The 27,208-nt window shown below is 38.6% G+C and overlaps 1 protein-coding gene across 1 annotated transcript in view; it reads left to right on the forward strand.

Annotated features, from left to right (window-relative positions):
• ATP8B4 (ATPase phospholipid transporting 8B4 (putative)) overlaps window positions 1-26,413 on the forward strand; it is a 230,142-nt gene extending 203,729 nt beyond the window's left edge. The window contains exons 27-31 of the mRNA XM_069492140.1: window positions 4,840-4,923; window positions 7,766-8,011; window positions 20,436-20,574; window positions 24,335-24,465; window positions 26,132-26,413. Of these exons, the coding sequence (XP_069348241.1) occupies window positions 4,840-4,923; window positions 7,766-8,011; window positions 20,436-20,574; window positions 24,335-24,465; window positions 26,132-26,413 (882 nt within the window). The remainder of the gene's footprint in view (window positions 1-4,839; window positions 4,924-7,765; window positions 8,012-20,435; window positions 20,575-24,334; window positions 24,466-26,131) is intronic.
• Window positions 26,414-27,208: the final 795 nt, after the last annotated feature.

Here is a 27,208-nt window from a genome sequence, read left to right on the forward strand (position 1 = left end):
CATAAAGCAAAGTGAGGAAAAAAGCCTTCAAGGCAGCTTCGCAAATGATACCACTGATTGAGCAAGGAGGTTTCACGCAGTGGTTAGTGAAGTGGACAGTAAGGTCCATCGGCTTTAACTTGGTTCTGACACTTGCTTGGCCAGCAGTTCTCAAACTTTGTGACCTCGGGACCTTATCTATCAATATTTATCACCTTAGAAATAAAAATGAAGAAAAATATTTAAATGCTGTTTTATTAATTTGTTAAAAAATAATAAACCCATGACATGTTTACAAAAATAACATATTTTTAAGAAAAATGGCTATATGGTTCAAAACAAAAACAGTTCATGAGAGGAGTGCCATTTTTTTTTATACTTTTAGAAAACCATTTGGCATAATGGAAGAGAGCAGGGTTCTCATGTCATCTCTTGCATTTAGTCATCTGTGATAGCATAAGTCTTACACTCATGGGAGAATGAGGTAAAAGTACAAATAAATACTTAGTATTATTGTGAAAATAGGTTTGACGTTGTGGATCCCTAAAAGGTCCCCGCGCCACACTTAGAAAATCTTTGTATTTGAGGTATGATATTGGGCAATCTCCTAACCTTGATAGGCCTTAGTTTCCCCATTTGTAAACTGGGGACAGCTAATAGGACCTGTCTCACAGGGTTGTTAGAATTTAGTGTGCTAATATATGTAAAGCACTTAAAATGGCACACAGTAGGTGTTTAGTAAATGTCAGCTATTCTTTCTTTTTGTGATTGCGATTCTGAGTGGTAGCAAACACTCTTCCAAGCAATTGCAGAAACTCATCGAAACTTTATTCCAACTGGTTTTCCCTTCCTGACTTCTCTGCACCAGTTGTGAAATGAGGCTTCAAATCTTAGTGCCAGCTGACGAATGCTGCAGTCGAGTAATTGTAGGTGTTAATGCCAGTCAGTTTGTGTGATGAGGGCACTTTACGCAGACTGTCAGCTACTCACAGTTTAGTATGCCATAATTTCTCAGATTCTTTCTTTCTTCCTAGTACCTGAAGTCATCTTTTCTCAGTGAGTGGAAGTTGGGTGGTAGATGAGGTGGAGGATGGAGTGATTTGATAGCATCAGGCTCCACCTAGAGCCACAAGGCCTGAGTTTAAGTGCTTTCTCCCTCTTTTATTTTCTACACTGCAGTCATAAAATGGGTTGATATAGTAGAGGAATGAGAGTTAGATGCCATCATCAAAGGGTCATATTGGATTTATGTCAGCTGCTCTGCATTATTATTATTTTTTAAAAATGGGAGTGAATGTAATTCTCAATCTTGGCTTCACATTGGAATTACCCGGGAAAATGTTAAAACTACTAACACCTAGACCCCACTCCCACAGGTACTGATTTAATGGGCATGGGCATCAGGATTTTGTAAGTCCTTCTAGTCTCCAAAGTCTCACCAGGCTGAGACTATGAAAGAAGGTCAGATGTTTACCTTTTATCATTATTTGTAAAATATAATAAATCTACAAAAAGTACATAGTCCCTAAATGTCAGCTTAACAAATCATTGTAAAAGTGAACACCCATGTACCGTGATCCAGCGCAAGAGAATAGGACATTGCCAAACACCCAAGAGCTCCTCTCGCTTTTCCCAGTCATACCTCTTTTCCAACCTGCTAGAGGTAACCATTATCTTGACATTTTATAGTCACTCTTTTGCTTTGTTTTATAATTTTACCATATGAGTAGTAATCCCTAAACAACATACAATAGGTTTGTATGCTTTTGAATTTTAGTTAAGTGGAGTCAGGCTTTTGTGTTTGGCTTCTTTTGCTCAATATTATATGTATTTTTTATTCAATTGTGTTTTTGGATATAGCTATAGTTCCTTGCTTTTCATTATTCTATAGTATTCCATTATATCAAGACACCACAATGTCTTTCTCCATTCCTAATCGACATTTTGGTTAGTTTTGGTTTTGGACTATTATGACCAATGCAGCTATGAGTATTTTTTTTACATGTATCTGGGTGTACAAAGGCAAACATTTGTGAACAAATATATGTAGAAATAGAGTTGGACACATTCACTCATCAGAAGGAAGAAACAGAGGCTGAGCTGCAGTTTGGGTGGACTCCTGGGGTAGAAAGGAGTTGCAATCTGGGACCCAGTTACAACCACTCTGGGCTGGTGTGCCGCAGGGTTGCACTGCGTGGGGCCACGTACCCAGGGAGTGTTGATGAACTTCAGAGGCAACCGAGAGGCGAGGCTGTGCTTTTGGTAGTTTCCTGGGCTGAAGGGACAAGGTACAGTGTCCCCCCAGGGGAGAGATCCTGATGAAACCCTTTCTACCCTGGGCTGGAATTCAAGGGCAGCCTCCCAACCGTAGGGTCACAGACTCTACTATAGCAGGACAGTTGGCTAGCCTGGAAAACATCAGGCCTTCATCCTGTCCTCAGCAGCTGGTAGAAGGTAACAAACATAGTCTCTGGAGAAAGATAACATCTTCCTAGGCTTTGAGGTAGTTGTTAAGTTCTAGTTCTCTCCTTGATCTTGATAGGTAATTCCCCACTATCTTTTTAGTTCACTGATGCTTTGATGAAGATGCTTTTTTTTGTTATCTCCAGTGAGAACTTTGGTATGGATCAATTGTTATAGCACATGCCCCCCATCCTGCATGAGTACCATAAATTCAGGATTGTTCCAGATACCTTTGCTAAGGTATGCGGCGGGTTTCCAGGGAGGGCCAGCAAGCTTTTCCAGTCTATTCTCATGTTGCCTAGCACTCTGGGCTACTGGCCTGACCTTCTGCAGATGCTCTCTTGCCACACTGAGTCCATTATCCTTCTTGTGGCTGTTGCTATCTTGTACCATTTTGCTCTCAGCATGGACATGGGCTGTGGCATATTAGAGCTGGCCCACACTGGTTCATAAGAGCTGACTTAAATTTTCAGGAATCTTGTGAGTCAGTGGTTAAATATAGCCATTGTTAAAAATTAAATTATATAAACTTATAATTTAAATTATATTAAAGACAAAAAACAAAGTTAATATACCCAAATTTAATTACTTTCTAATTATTTTACTGTGTTTTACTATTTACGCTCTTGATGTTATTTCTATTGGGTTTGTACAGTAGAAATACAATGATGTGCTATCACACATTTCTTCTCAAATCCACATTTAGTGACATCACTGCTTGAAATCAGTCATGGAGGAATATTTACACCATGGAAATTGACAAATGTTGCAAATCAGGGCTTTTTTTTAAATTTTATTTGAGAGCCAGTTGTTAAACATTTATCAGTGTATCACTGGACATACTCCCCCTTTTCAAATCCTTACAGCAGAGTTCAAACCAGGTGATGAAACTGATGGGACTCAGAGAATAACAAAAGAGAATTACCATGCAGAGAACATAAAATTAGTTATTAGAAATGGTTATCCTGAGTCATAAGCTTATGCCTCTTTTCCAGTTCCACCATTGCCTCCAGTCTAGTCTCAGCACAGTGTCCAGAGTGATACTGTTAAAATGTAAATCAGATCAGGTTGCTTCTTTGCTTAAAATCCTCTGATGTCTTCTCATTTCACTTAGGGAATAACCCATGGTTAACTACATGGATTCTCTAGCTTACCTCTTGACCTCCGTTATTCTCCCCATAGGTCACTCTGCTCCACCCAACCAGCCACCTTGCTGTTCTCTGAGCATACGGGCGCTTTCTTGCCTTAGGGATGTTTCATGGGATCTACTTGCAGTATAGAATGCTCCTGTCCCAGAAAGCCGCATATTGATCCCTTATTTCCTTCAGCTCTTATCTCAAATGTCACATCTCAGTGAGAGCTTCTGCAATCACTTTATTACAATTATAGCCCTCACCATTCTGTATCTACTTTCCTCCGTAGCATTTAATACCTTCTAACTAACTTACTCACTGACTCCTCCCCCTCTGTATAAAATTTATTCTTGAATATTTTCTGTCCCCCTTTTCTGCCATTAGAACATAAATTTCATGAGGAATTTTTATCTGATTGATTATGCTGAATTATTATTGCCTAGAACCTAGTACCTGGCACATAGCAGTTTCTCAATAAATATTGAATGAATGAATGGATGATAGAGTGGTAGAATGGGCATTGGTTAGGAGCTGGAGAAATAGGTTTTAAATTTTACCCTTGCCTATAATAAGTGATGTAACTGAAAGTTTCTGCTTCAACACCTCTGTGTACTCACCAGCAATAATGTCTGTTCCACATACCTCATTGACTTTTAGTGAGGCTCATGCCAGGAAGTCTTGCGTAACTTATTCTATATAGGTGTGTGGGGATGTTTTTATTGTCTTGCTTGTTTATACCCAGTATAGCGAGCATCTGGCTTCACGCCCACTTTGCTTCAAACCACTCCCAAGAAAAAGCTCTCCATTTGAACACAGGATAGAAATAGGCTCATTTCTTTATTTCCTTCTCAGTATTTTAGTGAATCCTTTGTTTATCACTTAGATCAGATAATTGGACTAATTATAAACCACTGAAAAGCCGGAGAACAAAATAGCAACCCACCGCAAGGGTCCAGGGCCTCATAGGACCCAGCACTGTGTTAGGTGTGCCGCATGTATTATTTTATCGCACTGCCACACTGCTGGAGGGCCTGGCATCCCTTTGGAGGTAAAGAAATTGACGTTTTAGGGAGATATAGTATCCCATTAAGGCAGCATAACTGATAAGAGGCAGAGCCTAGGGGAGAACTCACATTTGTCTGACTGTAAAATCTAACTCCTACCTATCTCAGAAAATCTGGTTCTTTAACCCAAGAACCTAAAAGTAAATATTCTCACTCACTGCTATGGATGGTATTTCTCACCGATATGTTATTTCTTTCAGACTGTTTATGACCAGTGGTTCATCACCCTTTTTAACATTGTTTACACATCGCTACCTGTATTAGCCATGGGGATTTTTGACCAGGTATGTATTTTTCTCCATCTTTGTAACTTAGTTTCTCTGTTATGCCTTTTAGTTGCTTTTAGCTTCTAAGTAGAAGACACAATTCATGGAAAGAACCCTAGAAGTGCAGTTGTTTTAATAGGTGTTGCATAGATCAAAAGCCCTTCCAGATCCACTCCTCATCCCTGTGCCCCAGCTTCCCCAAAAGAGTTTTCTGATCAAAGTTTGGCTACTGTTCTTGTAGAGATTCATACCCCACATTGTTGCTCTAAAGGCTCTGAGAAGTTGTGCAGGAAGTGGTCTCTTTAACTTCATTTTAGCCCAGCATTTCCCAAAACTACTTTTTTTTCATATAGCACCTCATATTTTAATTTGCCTCAGCACTAGTGTCTGTGGTTCACACACTGGGAAATACTGCATTAGCCTCTGAGAGTTTGTAGAGAACCACGCAGTGATAGAACATTATGGAACTAGATTGGAGTACAGAGGGCGAGCATCTGCAGTGAGACAGACTTTCTTGGCCAGCGCAGCCCCAGAACAGGAACTACAGGCCAGCAGAGCAGCCTGCTGATGGGGAAGAACACAAAGCCCCACAGCCATGGGGAGAAAGAGCACAGACTTCTTTTGCCCAGTATCAACATGCTTGAGAGGGGAGAAGGGAGAAAATCAATTACAAAAATGGTGGATCCTTGGCATATTCAGAGCCTTGGAGCTACTTCCTGGAAGGGGGAAAAAGTCTGGCTACTAATGGGGAAGTGAAAGACTAGCCAGCTGAGTTTCCATGACACAATTAGAGTGTATTGTTTTTAAAAGTTTTTTCTTTTTTTGGGAAGTATTTTTAAGGAGGCCAGATTTTCTCCAAGCTGTTGTTAGACCATTTGCTAGGCCTCATTTTCTGGCCCAAAGCCATCTTTTGCAAAATATAAATCTTCACTTATGAGCTCACTCCACTCTCCCATTCTGCTGAATTTGTAGTCAGTTGTAAGACTTATTCCTCATATGTAAAAAGGGCAGTTTGTGAAAGGCATATTTTGTGGAATTCTATGAAAAGTAATGAACTTCTGAAGACCTTAGATGTAAAGGCTTAAGCATATTTATTTCCAAGTGCCTATGTTTACAAGTGTTTCTTTTCTTGGTGCTTTGTAGCTGCCCAGAGTGTGGAATAAAATAATAAAAATAAAGCAGTTTCTGGCAAAAGATGGTTATTGTGCAAATCAAAAAAATATAGTAAGGCTTCTTATTGCCATTGAGTTGAGTGTCTTTTCCTTTCCTTTCCTGCTTTGTCAACTTTGGCCCTTTAACTGATCACAGGACCATGGAATGCTGTGCTAAGTGGGTCTCAGCAATCATCTATGGATCTGCTCATTTTTTAAGGAGGAAACCAAGCCTTGGAGGGTCAAGTCACTGCCCTAAAGCCACATAGCCAAGAAGTGACAGAACTAAGCCTAGAACCAGTCCACTTAACTTTGAGTGATACATTATTACTATTATTATCATCATTTTATTTATTATTCATAGAAGCATCTGTTATTTATTACTTCTGATGTGACAAGAGCTCTACTAAATACTCTACATGCTCTTTTAATCCTGACAATGGTTCCATGAGGGAGGTGTTACTCTCTGCTATTCTGGAGATGAGGAAACTGAGGCTCAGTTGGGTTAAGTAACAGGCCTAAGACTACACACTAGTTAGACCTTTTACCAGGGATTGAACTCATGACTGTCTGGTTTCAAAGCCCATGACCCCAGTCACAAGACTTGGGGAAGAAACGTCTGATGGCATCCCAAAGCAGGACTTCCTAATGAGACTATATTAGTGCTCTTCATGAGACCCCGTTTGGGGAGACCTGGGCCATCCCACAAGCAGAAGGGCACCCTCATCTCCCCCAAGAGTCCACTGCCTGTGTTGCTTCCACTTTCGCTGATGCTCTTCCAACGATAGTCCTCTGATGTCTCCAGTGGTTGATTCTTGCCATCCTTTTTGGGTTTTGGCATTTGGCTTTGTGCTCATGGTGTCATTATCAGTATTATTTTGGAGCTGGCTGGAAATGCACCATCTCAGGCCCTCATATTTATTGAACCATCATCTGCTCCCTGGGTGATTTGTGTGTGCATTAAGTTTGAGAAGCATGGCTTAAATTTCTCCCAGGACCTGGCTAGTGCCAAACATGCTGCCTTCTCATTCTGTCTAAATTCCTTTTTTTTTTTTTTTTCCTGTCTAAATTCTTTGCCCTGAATACCTGGAAACTGCTGTTGAATCCTCACTGGGTGGAACACTCAGATCCTAAACTCTCAGTCTCAGCTCCCTTCCCACCTGGAATGTCCCCCCGACCCCTTCTTCCCTTCCTCCTACTCACCCCCAAAGTCAAGACCTCTGATTTGCTAATCCTGACTCCAGAGCTCTTTGCAGCCATCTCCTTATCACTACCTTTTACTGCCTTGGCAATGAACTCCTGGGACCCATTGGCTGTACATGATATGCTGGAATTCTGGGAGTGAGAATGCTTCTGAGGAGTCTTCAGCCTTAATAGCCTGCAGGAGCATGTAGGAAAGAAACTTCAATTTGAAGCCAAATTTCTAGGTTCAAGTCAAGTCCTGGTTCTGCTACTTACGAATTCATGTGTGACCTCTCATGAATCTCTCTTGGAGAATCAAGTTCCTTCTCTGCAATAGAGAGATCATTTTATTATCCTCTGGGTTATTGTGGGAATGAAAACAAGATAATGTCCTGTTCTAGCCTAAGTGAGTAGTGCATATTAGGACACACTTAAAACAGTCATTTGCTATTTCTGAAGATAGGGAATACAGGACCTCTCTGACTCTTTCTCAACTCTCCTCCACTGACATTACACTGTGTTTGCAGGATGTGAGTGACCAGAACAGCATGGGCTGTCCCCAGCTCTATGAACCTGGACAACTGAATCTACTTTTTAACAAGCGTAAATTTTTCATCTGCATGTTGCATGGAATCTATACCTCATTAGCCCTTTTCTTCATCCCCTTTGGGGCCTTTTACAACGTGGCTGGAGAAGACGGGCAACACATTGCTGACTACCAGTCTTTTGCAGTTACCATGGCCACATCTTTGGTCATTGTGGTCAGTGTGCAGGTAACCCTGTTGGTGAAAGCACCTTAACTTGATAAGTTGACAGGTTTATAACTTTTAAAATTTCATTTCTTTGTTGGCTGATTTTGTCTACATGTTGGGAGAAAAAAAATTGTAAATGACTACTGAGGTTTTCTTTTTAACTACACATTTTGAGAAGAAAACAGGAAGCTTTAACGTAAATTACCAGATGTGGGGGATTAGCATGAGGGGTCTATAACCTCCATGTTAGTAGAAACCTCACAGTTCACTTTATTGGGTTGGGCATTATATGTAAAGAGAAATGATTACACTGCTACTTCCTTCTTGTGTTTGAAGAAGAAAAATTTTCTAATGATAACAGAGAGAAACTTTCCCACCATGCTTTCTTTAAGACTTAATAACTTCTAGGTTTTAAAGTGAGGTCTAAAGTTCATTTGGCAACACATTTCTGTGGAATTATTCAAGAGGTTCAATGCTATATCTGCGGCATATCCAAATCTCGAATTCAGAGAAGCTCTTCTGGCGGGAATGATTTTTGATGCTCCATTGACCTTCCTCCATGGGCATCTTGAGTTGTGTTTCTATTTCATTTTAATGCAAATGTTCAAAACTATTACATACTGAGTTAGAGTTCACAGAAAATTTTCATCTCATTAGATGCAGAAAAAGCATTTGACAAAATTCAGCATCCTTTTATGATAAAAACTTAACAAAATAGGCATAGATGGAACATATCTTAAAATTATAAAAACCATATATGACAAACCCACAGCCAACACTATAGTAAGTGGGGAAAAGTTGAAAGCATTCCGACTCAGAACTGGAACAAGACAAGGGTGCCCACTGTCACCACTTCTATTCAACATAGTGATGGAAGTCCTAGCCAGAGTAATCAGGCAAGAGAAGGAAATTAAGGGTATTCAAATGGGGAAAGAGGAGGTCAAACTATCACTCTTTGCTGATGATATGATCTTATATCTAGAAAACCTCAAAGATTCCACCAAGAGACTCCTGGAATTGATAAATTCAGCAAAGTCTCAGGTTACAAAATCAATGTACAAAAATCTGTAGCATTCTTTTACACCAACAACAGTCAAGCTGAAAATCAAATCAAGGACTCAATACCTTTTACAATAACTCCAAAGAAAATAAAATACCTAGGGAAATATTTAACCAAGGAGGTGAAGGATTTCTACAAAGAGAGCTATGAATCACCGACAAAGGAAATAGCAGATGATGTGAACAAATGGAAAAACATATCATGCTCATGGATTGGCAGAATCAACATTGTTAAAATGTCCATACTGCCCAAAGTGATTTACCCCCATCAAAATACCAATGTCATTTTTCACAGATTAGAAAAAATAATTCTGCCCTTTTTTTGGAACCAGAAAAGAGCCCAAATAGCCAAAGCAACCTTAAGCAAAAGGAAAAAGTCTGGAGGTATCACTTTACTGGACTTTGTACTACCAGGCCATAGTAACTGAAACTGCATGGTACTGGCACAAAAATAGAGGCATAAACCAATGGAACAGAACAGAGAACCCAGATATAAAACCATTTCCATATAGCCATCTGATCTTTGACAAAGCAGACAAAAACATACACTGGGGAAAACAATCCTTATTCAGTAAACGGTGCTGGGAAAATTGGGTAGCCACATGTAGAAGATTGAAACAGGATCCATATCTCTCACCACTCACAAAAATTAAATCAAGATAGATAACAGACTTTCATCTGTGACTTGAAACCATAAGAATTCTAGAAGAAAATGTTGGAAAAACTTTTCTAGATATTGTCTTGGGCAAAGAATTTATGAAGAAGACCCCAAAGGCAATCACAGCAACAACAAAAATGAATAAACGGGACTTGATTAAATTAAAAAGCTTTTGCACAGCCAAGGAAACAATCACTAGAGCAAACAGACAACCTACAGAATGGGAGAAAATATTTGCATGCTATACATCTGACAAAGGGCTAATAAATAAAATCTATAAAGAACTCAAGCAAATCAGCAAGAAAAAAAATGAAACCATTAAAGTGGGCAAAAGACATGAACAGCTTTTCAAAAGAAGATAGACTAATGGCCAATAAGCATATGAAAAAACTCTCAATGTCATTAATCATCAGAGAAATGCAAATCAAAACCACAATGAGACATCACCTAACCCCAGTGAGAATGGCTTTTATCAAAAAGTCCCAAAACAATAGATGCTGGCGTGGATGCAGAGAGAAAGGAACTGTTACACTGTTGGTGGGACTAGTACAATCTCTATGGAAAATAGTATGGATATTCCTCAAAGAACTAAAAGTAGACCTGCCATTTGATCCAGCAATCCCACTACTGGGTATTTACCCAAAGGAAGAATAGTCATTTTATCAAGAAGACACTTTCACTGGAATGTTTATTGCAGCACAATTCACAATCGCAAAGATGTGGAATCAATCCAAGTGCCCATCAACTTGAGTGGATTAATAAAAGTGGTATATATAGACCACGGAATACTAGTCAGCCATAAAAAAATTGAATTAATACCCTTTGTAACAATCTGGTGGAACTGGAGACCATTCTCCTAAGTGTAGTATCGCAAGAATGGAGAAACAAATATCACATGTACTCACTATTAAACTGGAATTAACTGATCTGCACTCATGGACACAGATGGAAGTAACACTCAATGGAAATCAAGCAGGTGGGAGGGGGCAGGAGGGGATTGCTGAAGTCATACCTAATGGGTACAATGTATACTATCTGGGTGATGGGCACACTTATAACTTTGAGTCAAGCAGTGCAAAAGCAATCCATGTAACCAAAACATTTGTACCCCCATAATATTCTGAAATAAAAAAGGAAAATAAAAAAGAAACTTTCCATCTGTTCAAATCTGTAGCTCTGGGTAGGTACAGCAAACAATGTGACCTTTGTTTTATTTTGTTGCCTTTTGATTACTGAGCAAACTGTTAAGAATGAGGCAATCTCAGTGGATGTGGTCGTGTGTGCCTGTAGTCCTAGCTACTCAGGAGGCTGAGGTGGGAAGATTGCTTGAGCCCAGGAGTTTGAATCCATCCTGGACAGTATACCAAGGCCTCATTTCTTTAAAAAAAATCAAAAAAAGAATTAAGTGATCTCCTCTTTATCATGAGGGTCCATCTGTTTCTAATCCTCTGGATTCTTCTTCCAGAGGGCGGAGGACAGTGGTGGACTGTATAAGGACGTCGTTAGCGTTAACAGCTGATTTGTTTCCAGGTCAAGCCAGTTACATGGTGGTCCAAGAGATGATGATTTGAAATGTAGTAACTGAGATAAAAGGCCAATATCTGAAGGAAAAAGCAAATGGAAAACATTCTTTAAACCATCCTTAACGTTTATCTACTATATAAGTAAGGGTAGTAAATTACCTGGAAGATCCATTGTAGGTATGACATATGACAAGCATTAAATGTTTTTAGTGAAACTAAGCATCACAATTAGTGCAATAATTTAATCTTTTGAATTAAAAAAAGAGCCTGTTGGTATTCCTGTGTATCTTTTCCTCTTTTTCCTTTTGATTGTCCATAATTTGTTTTCTTATATGGTATTACAGTAGTGTTGGTGCTGTGTTTTTACATTAGCTTTACATTTAGAAACTGTTTCCTCATAAAGCAGATAGTTCTTGTTCCAGTAACATGTCACAGTGACATTTCTTCTTTTTCACAAGCTGAGAGGTCACAGAAACAATCCATTTTAAAAACGTTGTCTATTCACAAAAAAGATCAAAGAATTTTGCATCCTTACCATTTGGAATTTTTAAAATAACCTTTTGAAAATTCTTACCCTTGATTATCAATGTTTTGTAAGAAGAGGATTCATACTTAGGACTGAAAAAGTAACTGTCGGCCCCTCACTCAGGATGTTTTGGGTGGGTCTATCCAAACCTATCTGCTTCAGACTTTGGTGGCCATTGGCCATTGGTCCAAAATCCATTCTCTGCCTTCCGTCTTCTCAAGGGCAGCAGTGGACCTACCCACCCCTCCAATCTCGTTACTCACAACACTCCAGCCACATTGGCCTTCTCTCAGCTCCTGAAATTCACCAGTCTCTCGCCTGCCTTATGCCTTTGCTCTTTTCTGCCTGGAATATTCCTCCGTCTGTTTCCCTCAGATGTCATTCTTCAGAGAGGCCTCCCTTGGTCCTCTCTTTTAAGTTAGGCCCTCTTATTCTCTCTGGCAGAATAGAACTCAGTTCTTTTACGTCATAGCTGTCATCTCCATTTGTAATTACATATTTAGTTGTGCGTTCCCTCATTTAATTTCTTTCTACCTCCTAGATTGTAAGCTTCATGAAGGCAATGGAAATCTCTATTTTAGTCATCCCTGTATATCCAGGGCCTAGCATATCACCTGGAATATAACAGACCATAATGGATATTTCATGAGTATTGAATAAATGAGGGAGATGTTGAGAGGAAATTCTCCCTGTACTGATCCTGTCATAAAAAGAGAATTCCACTGGGTGTGTCAAATCACTAGGGAGAATCATCATAATTGATTTGTGTTTACAGATTGCATCTCCAGGTTTTGAATGTGTCCATAGGACATTCCCAACCAGTCTGAAAGACAGTCCTCCTGTGCTGAAGTCCAGCAGAACCACCCAGCTGTGAAATATGGTCTGGTGAAACCCACAAGTGAGAGATTTTAGAGGCCTTCAAAAACAGGGCACTGTGGGGAGAGCCAAGTACACATGGCCTCAGAAACTAGGACTACCTCAGTCCCCATACCTCCTGTCCTTAGGCAGAAGTAAGCCATAAATGGCACCTGTGGTGCCTCTGCTCTAAAAAACCAAAATCCTTTTCATTACCTTTATTTTTATTATAAAAGGAGTATATTGCAGGAAATTTAGAAAAAGTATAAAAGTGCAGAGAAAAATTAAAATTCACACATAATTCCAAATCAGGATTAACATGATGAAAAATGGAAATTATATAATTTTATATTTTATTTTTTCCCTTAACTTTATATCATAAGCATTTATCTTATTCCTAAAATATTCTTTTAAATATTCCTTTTAATGGCTGTGGTATTCTAGCATACGAACTTGACATAATTTATTCAACCAGGTGGCTGTTAATGTTAATGTTAACATTAACATCTTACCTGACCATGGTGCATTTGTCAAAACTATGAAATTGGCATTGGTACAATACTATTAACTCAGCAACAGGCTTGATTCAGATTTCTCTAGTTTTTCCGTTAATATCCTTTTTATTCTTCCAGGATCCTGTCCAGGATCCCACACGGAATTTAATAGCCATGTCTCTTTAGTCTCCTTCAGTCTCTGACAGTCTTTCCTTGTCTTTCATGACAGAGACATTTTTGAAGACTAGTGGTGAGGCATTTTGTAGAATGCTCCTCAGTTTGGGTTGTCTGATGTTTTTTCTTAGGGATAGACTGAGGTTGTGGCTTAGGTGGAAGAATCACAAAGAGGTGACGTGTGCTTCTTATCTCATCCTATCAAGGAGCACATGATACCAACATGTGCTTATTAAACAGGTGATGCTAACCTTGATTACTTGGTAACAATGGTGTTTTCTAGGTTTCTCCATTGCAAACTGGCAGTTTCCCTTTCCATATTTTATTCCTTAAAAGTGAGTCACTAAGTCCAACCCACATTCGGGGAAAGAAAAATTAAGCTCCACTCCCTAGAGGGAGGTGTATCAAAGAATTGGTGATTGTATGCTAAAATCATAACAGGTAAAATTTTAAATAAAATTGATATAACAAACTGGGGCCCGGAAAGTATAAGTGATTTGCCCAAGATCACACAGTGATTGCATTGCAGGCTTAGTACTAGGATCCAACAGTCTGATTTCCCAAGTCAATATTCTTTAAGAAAGGCATTTGTGAGTGTTTTATTAAAGATTTGAGGCAAGCATTTCCTACAGCAGGATTATTACTGGGATGCAGGGTAATTTGGCAGAGTTGGGAAGCAGTGGAATGTAATCATCATCATCGTAATGCAGACACAAAAGTCATGCACTTTAAAAGAGGAGGTGCTGGATCTCACCCCGTGGTGCCTGGGATCTCTCTGCCATGTTACAGGGTTGAAGTCTTCTCTACCGTATCCACATACTCCCATCCCACATGTTTCTCACCTACCTGATTTCTCTCTGCCCTCACTCCCAACCCCACTCCCACCATTAATTCTGAGTGCTAGAGTGCCTAAAACAGCCAGGAGACTGAGAATAACTTTCTGGGAGGAGAATGAGGTAAGAAATATCTAAGCTAGAGACGGTGGCCCAGAAACAGAATGGCTGAGAATGGACACCAAATTTCCTGTAGCTGGCATGCTTTGTTTGCCACTGTACTCCAAACTGAAACTACAGTGCTAAACGACAATAAATACTTATTGAATGAATTTAGGGGCAGAGTAATATAACGAGAGAAGTGAAAATTGAACAAAGAAAGTGAGAAGAATTTGGTTGAGGTACCCAACTATCCCTACTGTCCTAGTTACGTGCCTATCTTGACGTAAATGACCAAAGCAGGCTATCCTCATCACCATGAGTGATATTATGCATTACACTTACTCTTCACAATGTCACTCTGCAGTAGGCATTATTGTCCCCTTCTACAGATAAAGCTCAGAGAGGTTAAATGACTTGCCTAAAGTAACACAATATGTCCCAGAGCCAGGACTGGAACCCAGGTCTATCAAATTCCAACGTGTTCTGGGATAAAATCTTTTATACTACACAGAGAGGCTGGCTAAAATTAAAATTTTCAGGAAATAGGAGAACAAAGCTGACACTGAACATACACTGACACCTGATATCTGAGATCAGATACTGCCTCAGATACTGGGATAATCCCATTATCTCATTTAATTTTCTTCACGGTCTTATGAAATGTAGATACTGTTACCACAGTCAAGAAAATAGACTTGGCAAGAAGGTTAAGTTATAGTCCAAGTCATCTAAAAAGTGGCAGGCCAGGATTTGAACACAGGTCTTCTGACTCCAGATCCCTAGCTCCAAAGCCATATGAACCTCTCTTCATCATAAAGATAAGTAGAAGCTGTGGGCCTCCCCAAACACATAGCAGCCACAGGGAACTCATGGTCCCCACGTCTCCATTCCATGTGGGGATACCTAGGACATCAGTATCATCCTTGGATAACATCAGAGAGAAACTCTCTTAATAGATTATAAACACATAGATATTTCTTTCAATAGAAAAATTTTAACTTGAGTAATATAGATTCCCAGTTCCTTTAATTTTAGTCTAACCCTTTGAGAAAGAATACCACTGAATTTTATTTCTAGGAGCCCTGAAAATGTCTGTTTTGCTACAGAATTCTCAGACTGGAATACGTAAATGTTTGTGATCATGAAAGCTTAGCAATTTTGGCTTCTATCAGAAACTGCTGTCTTTGATATATGGAATAATAATTTTCAGGAATTCTGGGAATAAGCTTACTCTGACAGCAGCATTAATATCCTTTCCTCACTGTCTAAGCTTGACTTTTCATTGTGGTAACAGCCCCTGTGAAATTTCCATAAAAGTCTATAATCATAGTTGTAAATCTTATGTTCTGTTGATGATATAGGCCAAACTTAAGTAGTCTCTATTTAAAAAAAAATCTTTTTTAGTTATTTGAATTATCAGATGCTCTTTTTAGCATTTAATACAACATAAAAGTGTTTAAACTAAAATGAACCATCTTCCTTTCCTTTCCTTCTTTAACTATTATTATGATTCCCATAGCTTAAATCCTTCCATATTTTTTCTTTGCTTTCACATAAACATACAAAGGGGGATAATATTTATGCATATTATTCCATAACACATTTTTCTTATTTAACTAGATATTCTGGACAGTTTTCCAAATCAATGCATTCAGATATATCTTAATCTTTTTAATAGCTGTACAGGATTTCATAATATGAATATATAATAATTTATCAGTCCTCTATTGATAAGCATACAAGATATTTCTGTGTGTTTTTGTTATTGAAGAAATGCTACAATGCCTATAGTAGTACATATATTTTATGTACTGTCAGATAAATTCCTAGAAATGAAATTCCTGGGGCCAGAATTCTTAATTTTTACCAATTAGGATTAAGAATGGTATTTTGTTGTTTCCACTGCTGTGTCAGTGAGTATGTATATGTTGAATTTTCATAAATATTGCCATATTACTTTCCAGAAAAGATAGTGGTTACAAACAACAGATACTTTTTAAATTTAAGCAAAAAAGGTTTATTAAAAGCTTTAGGTAGCTTCAGAATCTTCAGTGGGGCAAACAAATCAGGGAGAGCCACAGCTAGGCATAATGCCATTGGGAGCAACACCCAACCACATGCTGCAATGTTGTAATGAGAACACTGCTATTATCACCTCTTACAGCTTGGCTCTGATCACACTGGGGACTGGATGTCAGAAGGTCAGCCACAGACTTCCAGAAGAACCATCACTTTTGCCATCATGCTTGTCAAATGCTGAGAAAAGTGTATTAAAGTTTACCACTGTGATTATGATTCTTATCAAGTTCTCATTGTGTTCCAAAGAGATTTTTACTTTACCTAATTCAAGGCTATATTATTTGCCACATAATGGCAAATAATTTTTTCTTCGTTGCTTTTATCTTTTTTCATGACAATAAATTCTTGGCTGAGCGCGGTGGCTCACGCCTGTAATCCTAGCACTCTGGGAGGCCAAGGCGGGAGAATTGCTTGAGCTCAGGAGTTCGAGACCAGCCTGAGCAAGAGCGAGACCCTGTCTCTACTAAAAATAGAAAGAAATTAGCCAAACAAATAAAAATAGAAAAAATTAGCCAAGCATGATGGCGTGTGCCTGTAGTGCCAGCTACCTGGGAGGCTGAGGCAGGAGGATCACTTCGGCCAAGGAGTTTGAGGTTGCTGTGAGCTAGGGTGACGCCACGGCACTCTAGCCCAGGCAACAGAGTAAGACTCTGTCTCAAAAAAATAAATAAATAAAAAATAAATAAATAAAATAAATTCTTACTTAAGTTTCATTTTTAAATATTATTAATAGTTTGCTTCTCTTGCTTTTTTAGTTTGCATTTGCGTAATATTTAATCTGGGCCAATCTCTTCATTTCCATTTCTTGCTTGTCTCATTCTATTAGTTTTTCTCCTTTGATAAGGGAATTTAAGCTACTCATTTTTATGGTAATGACATGCATTTTTATCTTGCTCCTTTAATATTATTTTATGATTTCTACATTTTTATTTCCACTTTTCCCTCTTTCATACTTGGATGCATTAATTGTGATTTTAAAATATCCCATTTCTCATGAATAATTTACAAGTTTTTACTAATATATTCCTATTTTACTAGTGATTTTTCTCTATTTTCCTAGTGATTTAAATATACATTTCCACATTAATATACTAAAATTATATAACTGTATCCTTTACTAAATGTTTCACTATCCTGTTCTAAACCCATCCTCATCCATCTTCCATCTCCAATAAATAATTTTGGAAATGTTTTTATTTTGCTTATCCCTCCCTGTCTCTACTCCCATCCTCAACTCTCACATGTTAATAATTTAGAATTTTAGTTCCAGGATGTTATTAAATGCTCCTTTAACATATGTTTTGACTGTTCCAAAATTCTTTCTAAATTAGTACTGTAGCTCATACATTATCACTCATTTGGAACTAACTATAAATTTACAAGAATCATTGCTCAACACCATTTTTATAGATTGTCTTCTGCTATTTTGAGATCTTTATTCTGATTTAACTTTTATTTCATTGCAGTAATATCCTTGAGTAATTTTTTCAGAAAGGGTATTTAGATGTTATACCTTTGAGTTCAAAGCTTTTTTTCTTTATCTTTACATTTAATGATATACTAGATGGACAGAAGATTCTTGAGTTAGAGGCTTTTTCTTTACAAATTTTGTTGTTGTTTTACTATATCCGTTTCACTGGGGCACTTTGATGTGGGCACCTTAAATCACTGATGTTAAGTTGATTCTCTTTCCTTCTCTATCTAGAAGCTTATGTTCTTTATCCTTTACAAATGTATCTTCTTTCATTAATTTGATTAGGTTTTAAAGAGCCCTCTCAATCTGAAAATCTACGCTATTTGTTATCACAGAGCAGTTTTCTTCTATAATTTCTTCGACTATTGCTTCTCTGTTCTTTTTTTCTCTTTCTAAAATGCTATTTTTTTTTATTTCAATAGATTTATGAGGTAGCAGTGACTTTTTTTTTTGCATGGATGAATTGTATAATGCTGAAGTCAGGGCTTTCAGTGTGCCTGTCACCAGCATAATGTACATTGTACTTGATAAGTAGATTTGTATCCCTTACCTCCCTCCTACCCTCTCCCCTTCTTAGTTTTCAATGTCCATTATGCCATTTTATGACCATATATACCCCTAGTTTAAGTCTTATTTATAAATTAGGACATGTGGTATTTGTTTTTCCATTCCTGAGATACTTTACTTAGGACGATGGTCTTCAGTTCCATTCAAGTTGCTGCAAAATACATTCTTTAATTACTTTTTATGGCCGAGTAATACTCTGTGGGGTGTGTGTGTGTGTGTGTGTGTGTGTATGTATCTAACCACATTTTCTTTATCCACTCATCAGTTAATAGGAACTTAGGTTGATTCCATATCTTTGCAATTGTGTTGTGATGAACATTTGGGTGCAGATATCTTTTATATAAAATGACTTCTTTTCTTTTGGGTGCATACCCAATAGTGGGATTGTTGGATTGAATTGTAGGTCTACTTTTAGTTCTTTGAGGAGTCTCCATACTGTTTTTCATAGAGGTTGTACTAATTTGCAGTCCTATCAACAGTGTATAAGCATTTCTTTTTCTCTGAATCCATGCTAGCATCTATTCTTTTTTGACTTTTTAATACTAGCCATTCTGACAGGGGTAAGATGGTATCTCACTGTGATTTTAAATTGCCTTTCCCGATGATTAGTAATGTTAAGCATTTTTTTGTTTGTTTGTTGGTCATTTGTCTACCTTCTTTTAAAAAGAATCTATTCATGTCTTTCACTCCCTTTTTATGGAGCTATTTGGTTTTTTCTTGCTGATTTGTTTGAATTCTTTATAGATTCTAGGTATTAGCCCTTTGTCAGATGTGTAGTTTGTGAATATTTTCTTCTATTCTGTAGATTGTCTATTTACTCTGATTATTTCCTTTGCTGTACAGAAACTTTTTAGTTTAAATAAGTTCCATTTATTTATTTTTGTTGTTGCTGCTTTGCTTGTGTGGTCTCGGTCAAAAATTCTTTGCCCAGGCTAATGTCCAGAAGAGTTTTCCTGTTTTCTTTTAGACTTTAAAGGTTTCAAGTCTTACATTTACATCTTTAACCTTGCTTGAGTTAATTTTTGTATATAGTAAAGATAGGGATCCACTTTCATTCTTCTGCATATGGCTATCCAGTTTTCCCAGTACCATTTATTGAATAGAGCGTCCTTTACCCAGAGTGCATGTTTTTGTCTGCTTTGTCAAAATCAGTTGGTTGTAGCCATATGGCTTTACTTCTGGGTTCTCTATTTGGTTTCCTTGGTCTATGTGTCTGCCTTTATACCAGTACCATGCTGTTTTGTTTAGTATAGCCTTATAGCATAGTTTGAAATCATATAATGAAATGCTTCCAAATTTGTTCCTTTTACTTAGGATAAATTTGGCTATTCAGGCTCTTTTTTGGTTCCATAGGAAGTTTAGCATTATTTTTTCTAGATCTGTGAAAAATGATGTTGGTATTTTGATGGGATTGGATTGAATCAGTAAATTACTTTGGGCAGTATGGACATTTTATCAATGTTGATTCAACCAATGCATAAGCATGGGATGTTTCTCCATTTGTTTGTTTCATTTACGATTTCTTTAATCAGCGTTTTATATCTCTTATAGAGATCTTTCACCTCTTAGATATTTATTAAAATACCTAGGTAAGTATATTCCTAGGTATTTGATTTTCTTTGCAGCTATTGTGAATGGTATTACATTCTTGATTTGGCTCTTAGCTTGACCATTATTTGTATATAGAAATACTAATGATTTGGGTACATTATTTTATAACCTGAGACTTTACTGACTTTTTTTTTTTTTTTTGAATCAGAGTCTCACTCTGTTGCCCAGGCTAGAGTGCTGTGGCATCAGCCTAGCTCACAGCAACCTCAAATTCCTGAGCTCAAGTGATCTTCCTGCCTCAGCCTCCCGAGTAGCTAGGACCACAGGCATGCACGGCCATGTCTGGCTATTGATTTTATTTATCAATTTTAGGAGTCTTTTGGTGGAGTCAAATAAGTCCCCTGTGTGAGCACAGAAAGTGGGGGTGCCTCTGGTTGGCCTGGCAGCTAGGCAGGTGTAACCTTCCTGTTACTCAGGGAAACATCACTCAGTAAAATGATGCTATTTTAATCCTCAAAAACCTCTCTTTTGCATTTGATTTTATTTGCAGATAGCCTTGGATACCAGTTACTGGACTGTTATTAATCATGTCTTCATCTGGGGGAGCATTGCCACTTATTTCTCTATTTTATTTACAATGCACAGTAATGGCATCTTTGGCATCTTCCCAAACCAGTTTCCATTTGTTGGTAAGTGAGTCCATCTGTCTAGTGGGGACTAGTGTCATGCTGCCATTTATTTGTCTTTAACTTATTTTTTTGTGTTGAATGGAGCTGTGGATGACCAATGATCCTTTCTCCAGGAACTGATTAAGCTAGGCATCTGAAGTCTACCAGGCCTGAAAGAGGCTCTAAAATATTAGTTTCTGCTGTTTATACCAGGTACAAAAGAATCACTGTCATAGCAGTTTACAGAGTCTCAACAGCCCAGATACGATAGGCTGTCCTTTTGCAAACAAGAGGCACAGTACATACACTGGGGCTACCTGAAGACCTGCGAAATGTTCACGTATGGTAGAGAAGGAAAAGAAATACTAGTCTTTCCCTTTTATGCCACATTATCACCAAAATCTCTGCCAAAATTCACCTGTAGAACTTATTTGCATTTAGATGAGAAAAAAATAATGTATAATTTAGAGCCTTCTAAAAATTCCTGGGCATTAATCCATAAGTGGCATGAGGAGTAGGCTTTGTAGTTAGACAGGCAGGGTTCAAATGCCAGCTCCAGCACTTAACAAGCTTTGTGACTGTGGGGAAATTTCTTCTTTCCATGTGAGAATATATAGGAATAAACAAACTCTTTCTCCTATACTCTCACTCAACAATCAAGCAGAAGACTTCTGTTACCTCTGGTCACCAAGAAGTGGGAATTTCTTCCCACCAACCACCAATCAATTCTGCAGTGGACAGCAACTGAATATCCTCTGATTCAGTTCCAACATTATCTACCTGGAGATAGTGTCAGATCCCACAAGTTGAGGGCTTAGTCCCACAAAACTGCCCCCCACTTCCAATGGCAATCATAAGCCCCAAGATATTTTACCTATACTTCTGACCCACTGGCTAAAAATTGGGATTCCCACTGGCTGTAAATTGGGAACCCCCTCCTTGGGTTCAAATAATTTGCTACAGTGGTTCACAGAACTCAGGGAAACACTAACTTATGTTTACCAGTTTATCATAAAGGATATTCCAAAGGATACTGATGAAGAGAGGCATAGGGTGATGTATAGGAGAAGGGGTGCAGAGCTCTCATGCCTTTTCTAGGCATGCTACCCTTCAGAAACTTCCACATGTTCAGCTATTCACAAGCTCTCCAAAACCTGTTCTTTGGGTTGTTATGAAGACATCATCATATAGGTGTAGCTGATTACTTGCCATTTGTGATCAACTTAACCTTCAGCCTCTCTTCCCTCCCCAGGAGGCTGTGGGATGGGGCTGAAAGTTCTAAGCCTCTAATCCTGCCTTGGTCTTTCTGATGACCAACCCCCTATCCTGAAGCTACCTAGGGACTGCTAGCCATCAGTCAACTCATTAGCATACAAAAACATTTATCATTTTGAAGAATCCAAGGACTTTTAAGCATTGTGTGCTAGGAAACAGGAGGAAGATCAAATATATTAATATATTTCACAATATCACACTATGCCTTGATGTCTTCACTTATAAACTGAGGATATTAATAGTTCCTATTTTCATAAAAAATTTATAAGGATTAAATGAAATAATACATGTAAAGTACTTAGCATGTATTCTGGTACATAGCTCTTTTTCAGTAAATGTTAACTGTGATGACAGTGATTATTATTATTCAAGCAAATGTGGCTTGATTACTGGTTGGGGATACTGCAGAGGAATATGAACATCAGTTGGGTAGCAAAGGACCCCCTAAAATCCCTTAAAACCTTGAGATTCTATTTTTCTACAGAGTATACATCTGGTCTCTCTATGGAGTATATTACCATTGTACTCCACATTTCAAAATGATTCCCAGCAAAAGTCAATGAGCTTTACACAAGAGGGCTATTGATATATTTTCTCAGAGGTTTTGAAATTTCTAGTGTGTGTGAAATAAGTTGGTAACAGTGATGTTTCTGAGTTCATCTCAACAAATTGGAAAGGAGAGATGCACAGTGAAAACCTTCTTGAGGTCAATCAGGCAAGACTGAGATTTGCATTCACTATTTAGGGAACTCAGTCTAGAAGAACAATTCTTAGAGAACTGATTCATGTAGAAAGCAAAATAGGACCACAAGGACCAAAATAGGATTTTAAGGTTAGTAAAGTTACAGATTTACATTGATGCAAATGTACCTGATATTGTAATTCCATTTAAATGCACACATATACTTAAGAATACTTTTCTTCAACTATTGCCTTTTCCTACATGTACATGAAAATCTTTAAATTGTACCGTTACTTGACATGTACTGTTAATACTTCGTTTACCAAAAGATTCCAACTATGTAGAGACATGTTGGTTATGAGTAAGAATAAGCATATTAGGAAAGAAAGACACTAAAACTATTTTTAAGTTTTTAAATTTTTGGTTGCCAATTCTGAAAGTTCAGTGCATTGACCAGAAGACTTCCAGTCCTAAGAGAGCATTCTAACATGCATAATGAGACTGGAATGCCTCAGCTGGAGAAAGTAGTTTGTGTGGGGACCACTCTCTCCAGCTAAGCACATGCCATTCCAGGAATTAATTACTAACCTCCAGTGAGATTTTCAAAAGTTAGATCAACATTGGGGTTTCAGAAAAAAATTTTTTCCCTTAGTAGCTAGCAGCAAACAGGAGTGTGGTTTTGAAGTGAAGCATGTTTTTTCCAGCCATGCCTGGGGATACTGAGCTTAAAGGAGCTCAAAGAGACAATTTATTCAGTCAAGTTTGTTTCTGCCCATGGCTGAAGGCAACTGGAGTCAGCTGCTCTTTGGTGGGCAGATTCTACTCTCCAAAGCCAGGAAAAGCAGACATACCAGTCCGAAGCCAAGCCCTCATACCCAGAGCCCATTTGAATGGTGTTAACACTTTAGCACTGGGAGAGGGGACCTGGATAATTAGAGGTATCCTGATAAATACCTGGAAACTGAACAGGGACAAAAGTTTTTTTCGGTGACATAAGTGGGGTTGGCATCTTTCTATGGAATTTATCTGTCTGTCTCACTGAGTCTTATAACCTTGTTTAAACAAACATTGAGGTATGTGAGGTGTGAGTATAGAGTAAGGAAACTGGCTTCAGGCTTGGAGATGAGTTTCACTGTCCTATTGCCCTAGCATGTTGGACGGCTGCATCATCAGTCTGCTGGTGAACGAGATGCTCTTTCCACAAATCCAGGAGCCTCCTTTGATTTCTTGAAGCTTTGAGTACCTCATAACCAAGGGAACATCAAAGAGAAAATGAGTCCCTTTAAGGCATGTTTTCTGGGGCCATTCCCTGGAATTTAAAAGGTTGGCCCTGCAGTAGATAAAGTGTGCCTTTTATGACATAGCCAGTCAATGAGACCATTATTTGAGATTGTACCTGCATCCAGAACATTTATTGTATAGTTTTGATATGATTAGTTTTCATTTAAGAGTCCATAAGGGTAAATGTGCCTTTAAAAAATAATGGTTGCTTTGTAGCCAAGGAACCTTGAGGCTGAAAGTGAGAACTGTGCTTCATGAGTGCAGTTGGACTAAGTCTGGGTCAGAGAATGCTTGGCTCAGGCTGGGAATCTCCAAGTAAGTGACCAGGCCACTAAGCAGCTCCCAAGGGCAATCTCACCACTTTTGCCTTCTCCTCATCACCATTGAACATACTATTAGTATATCCTGGGAAGACATGTAGTGGTTCTCCTTGGGTAGTCCAAACCTCATGATTTCAAGAAAGACCTCATAGGAACAGACAAAAAGACAATTAATAATTCAGTTCTATTTATAACCACAACATATATTTTTCTCTAATGATAGGAAACGCACGGCATTCCTTGACCCAGAAGTGCATCTGGCTTGTTATTCTCTTAACGATAGTGGTTTCGGTTATGCCAGTGGTGGCATTCAGATTTCTGAAGGTGGATTTATACCCAACCTTGACCGATCAGGTATGTCGCAGTGCTGATGAGTACTTGGAAGCTGGTTGTTTGCTCTTGGAATGGTGTCTTTCTCTGCTTGACTGGAAGCTCAGGGAGGGGCTTACGAAGTTCCCACAGGCAAACACCCATAGGTGCATGGGATCACATCAGAGCAGATGGTACTGCCCACATCTCGAATGTACTAGTCCTGAGTGCCAACGACGAGAGGCATCTAGACTAGATGGGGGTGGGAGTCATAAATTACAAGTTAAGGTGGGTATTTTAAAAAGCGGATTTTTTTTTTAAAAAGAAGCCCACTGGTATCATTTTGGACCATTGTTCCAAGGGAAAAGTAGCTATAGGGCAAGTTATTGACTTGAGGGAAAGTAGAGGATAAAGTAAAAGAGAGACAAATAAGGTCTGAGTCAAAGGGCCTCAACATTTTTGTAGAAATATAGGAGCAGATTCAGAAACACAGGGGAGATGTTGCCTTCTGAACAGATTAAGAAAGGGAATAGCGATGTGGTGGATGGGTCAGAAAGTTTAAAGTTAGAAGGAAAATAGCAAGAACAAATTATAGAAATATCTAGGCTGGGAAATTAATAGAACGTATTTCAGTACTTCATTGGAAGAGGCAGGGAAGCAGCACAATGTCAGGTTAGGTCAGAACTCAGATTAAAAAGAGAAAAGTAGAAAGAGGAGATATATATTTGTAGCCGTGTCATGAGAAGGGGTTAAATGTTGCTGGGGTGAGTGGGACCAGGCCAGTGCTGCTGAGGGGAACTGAGGTAGAGATTTTCTTACTGTGATGACCCTCCCATTATGAGGCCAAAATATGAAAAGAGTCTTTCTGAAAAGATTCATGGAGTCCCTTGTCATTATCTGTCCTCTCTCTTCAGCTCTGTGAGCTCATTTTGATAGAAGCCCAGAAAATCATGGATGGGCTGAAGAAGAGGGTGTTCCTTTTTCCTATATTAAGTTCAGTTGTGATTTTCTGCTTAACAGCTTCCTCCTGACACAAAAGTCAGAATCCAAGTGATTTGCCAAATCAGAGGACAAGGTTGCTTGCACCAAACCTAAGGTTTTTCTCTCTTCGACTTTACAGGGAAATGAAAAAATTGTTGGAAAACCATCCAGATGATGTTGAGCATTTCAAAAGGTCCTAAAAAAACTCCAAATAAATCAAAACCCTGAAAGTCTCATGATACCTTGACCCACAACAAAAGTTGAAAATTTCTGATTCTCATTTTCTAAATTTTCTTAGTCCAGTTACTGATGACTGTTGGATCCAGAGAGCCTCTAAAAGAGACAGCAAAGGTTGTTTTGGGAGAATGAGACTACAAATTGTTATGCTGGCTTTGGGTGGTGCATGTTAGAAAATCTTTCTGTACAACAACAGTATGCTTCCATACATTTAAGATGTATGAGATGGGGACAATCATGAAATTGGTCTGGATATTTCTTGTTTACTTCAAAGTCTCTTGGTAGGAATAAAAACTGACTAGTGCCCAGTGGGATCTTTTGGGTAGAGGATTTCTTAGGTTTTTATGTTTAAAACTTCCTTTTGCAATGAAGGTGAGTATTTTGTTATTGTTGATGTTGTTTTTACTGAAAAGGCTTTCACTTTACAAAGTAGCCCACTGCCTGGAGTCTACCATTTGGGTGTGTCACTCACTCTGGGTCTGTCCCTCTCCAGATCCGCCGGTGGCAGAAGGCTCAAAAGAAGGCAAGACCTCCAAGTAGCCGAAGGCCTCGGACCCGCAGGTCAAGCTCAAGAAGATCTGGATATGCTTTTGCTCACCAAGAGGGCTATGGAGAGCTTATCACATCTGGAAAAAATATGCGAGCTAAAAATCCACTCCCAACATCAGGGTTGGAAAAGACACTTTATAATAGCACTAGCTGGATTGAAAATTTATGTAAGAAAACCACAGACACAGTGAACAGCTTTAGCCAGGATAAAACAGTGAAACTGTGAGTCAAGATGAATTTGAACCATATAGTTATCTTTTCACTTCAGGTGGAGCTGAAATTCAGCTGGCTCCGGAGTTTGGGATCTGGGGCTAGAGGTGGGGCAGATTGCCTCACTTAATTTAAATCTGTGCCAGACAGCTGCCAATGCCCATCAAGTAGGGGTGTGCTCTACAGGAAACTAAGCCAGATGGCCACTGTCTAATTTGTGATTTGGTGGATAAAGCCCTCACAGTACAAGCACAGGTTTTTTAAATCAACCTCAGTACCAATTGACCTGAACTTCAGAATCCTATTTATGGAGAAAAACTTATAAATCTGCATATACATTGAATGGATATCAGGTAGATAAAAGGGTGCATTCCAAAGGTACGCAAGCTGAAAAGCATGCTTGTTGACAGATAAATGTGTATGTAAGAGCAGCTTTTCCCAAGGTACACTTTCAAGATTTAAAGTGTGGACTATGATACTTTGAGGCTAGGGGTTGTGTGTCACTCTTTAGCCTTGTTGTCTACCTGTCTATTCAACCTGGACAACAAATCACTTTCATGCCTGAGGAACAGAAAAGCATGCTGTGTTCCTCATTCTCCCACCAGTCTAGGGACAAAGTAGACTGAGCATCTTTATAGCAGGGTAGGCTGGTAATTTGGTCAAAGTTATTCAAAAAGCTCTCAGACTGTCTCATGAAAGCACATGTTCATGAAAAGTCAAAGAGAGGCTCTCTACTAAGTATTCTCAATACTTTTCAATGGCTTTTATAACAACTTCAGTAGTAATTTGCGGAGCATCATCCCGACCATTA

Source organism: Eulemur rufifrons, chromosome 2 (assembly GCF_041146395.1).
Source record: "Eulemur rufifrons isolate Redbay chromosome 2, OSU_ERuf_1, whole genome shotgun sequence".
Classification (NCBI taxonomy): domain Eukaryota; kingdom Metazoa; phylum Chordata; class Mammalia; order Primates; family Lemuridae; genus Eulemur; species Eulemur rufifrons.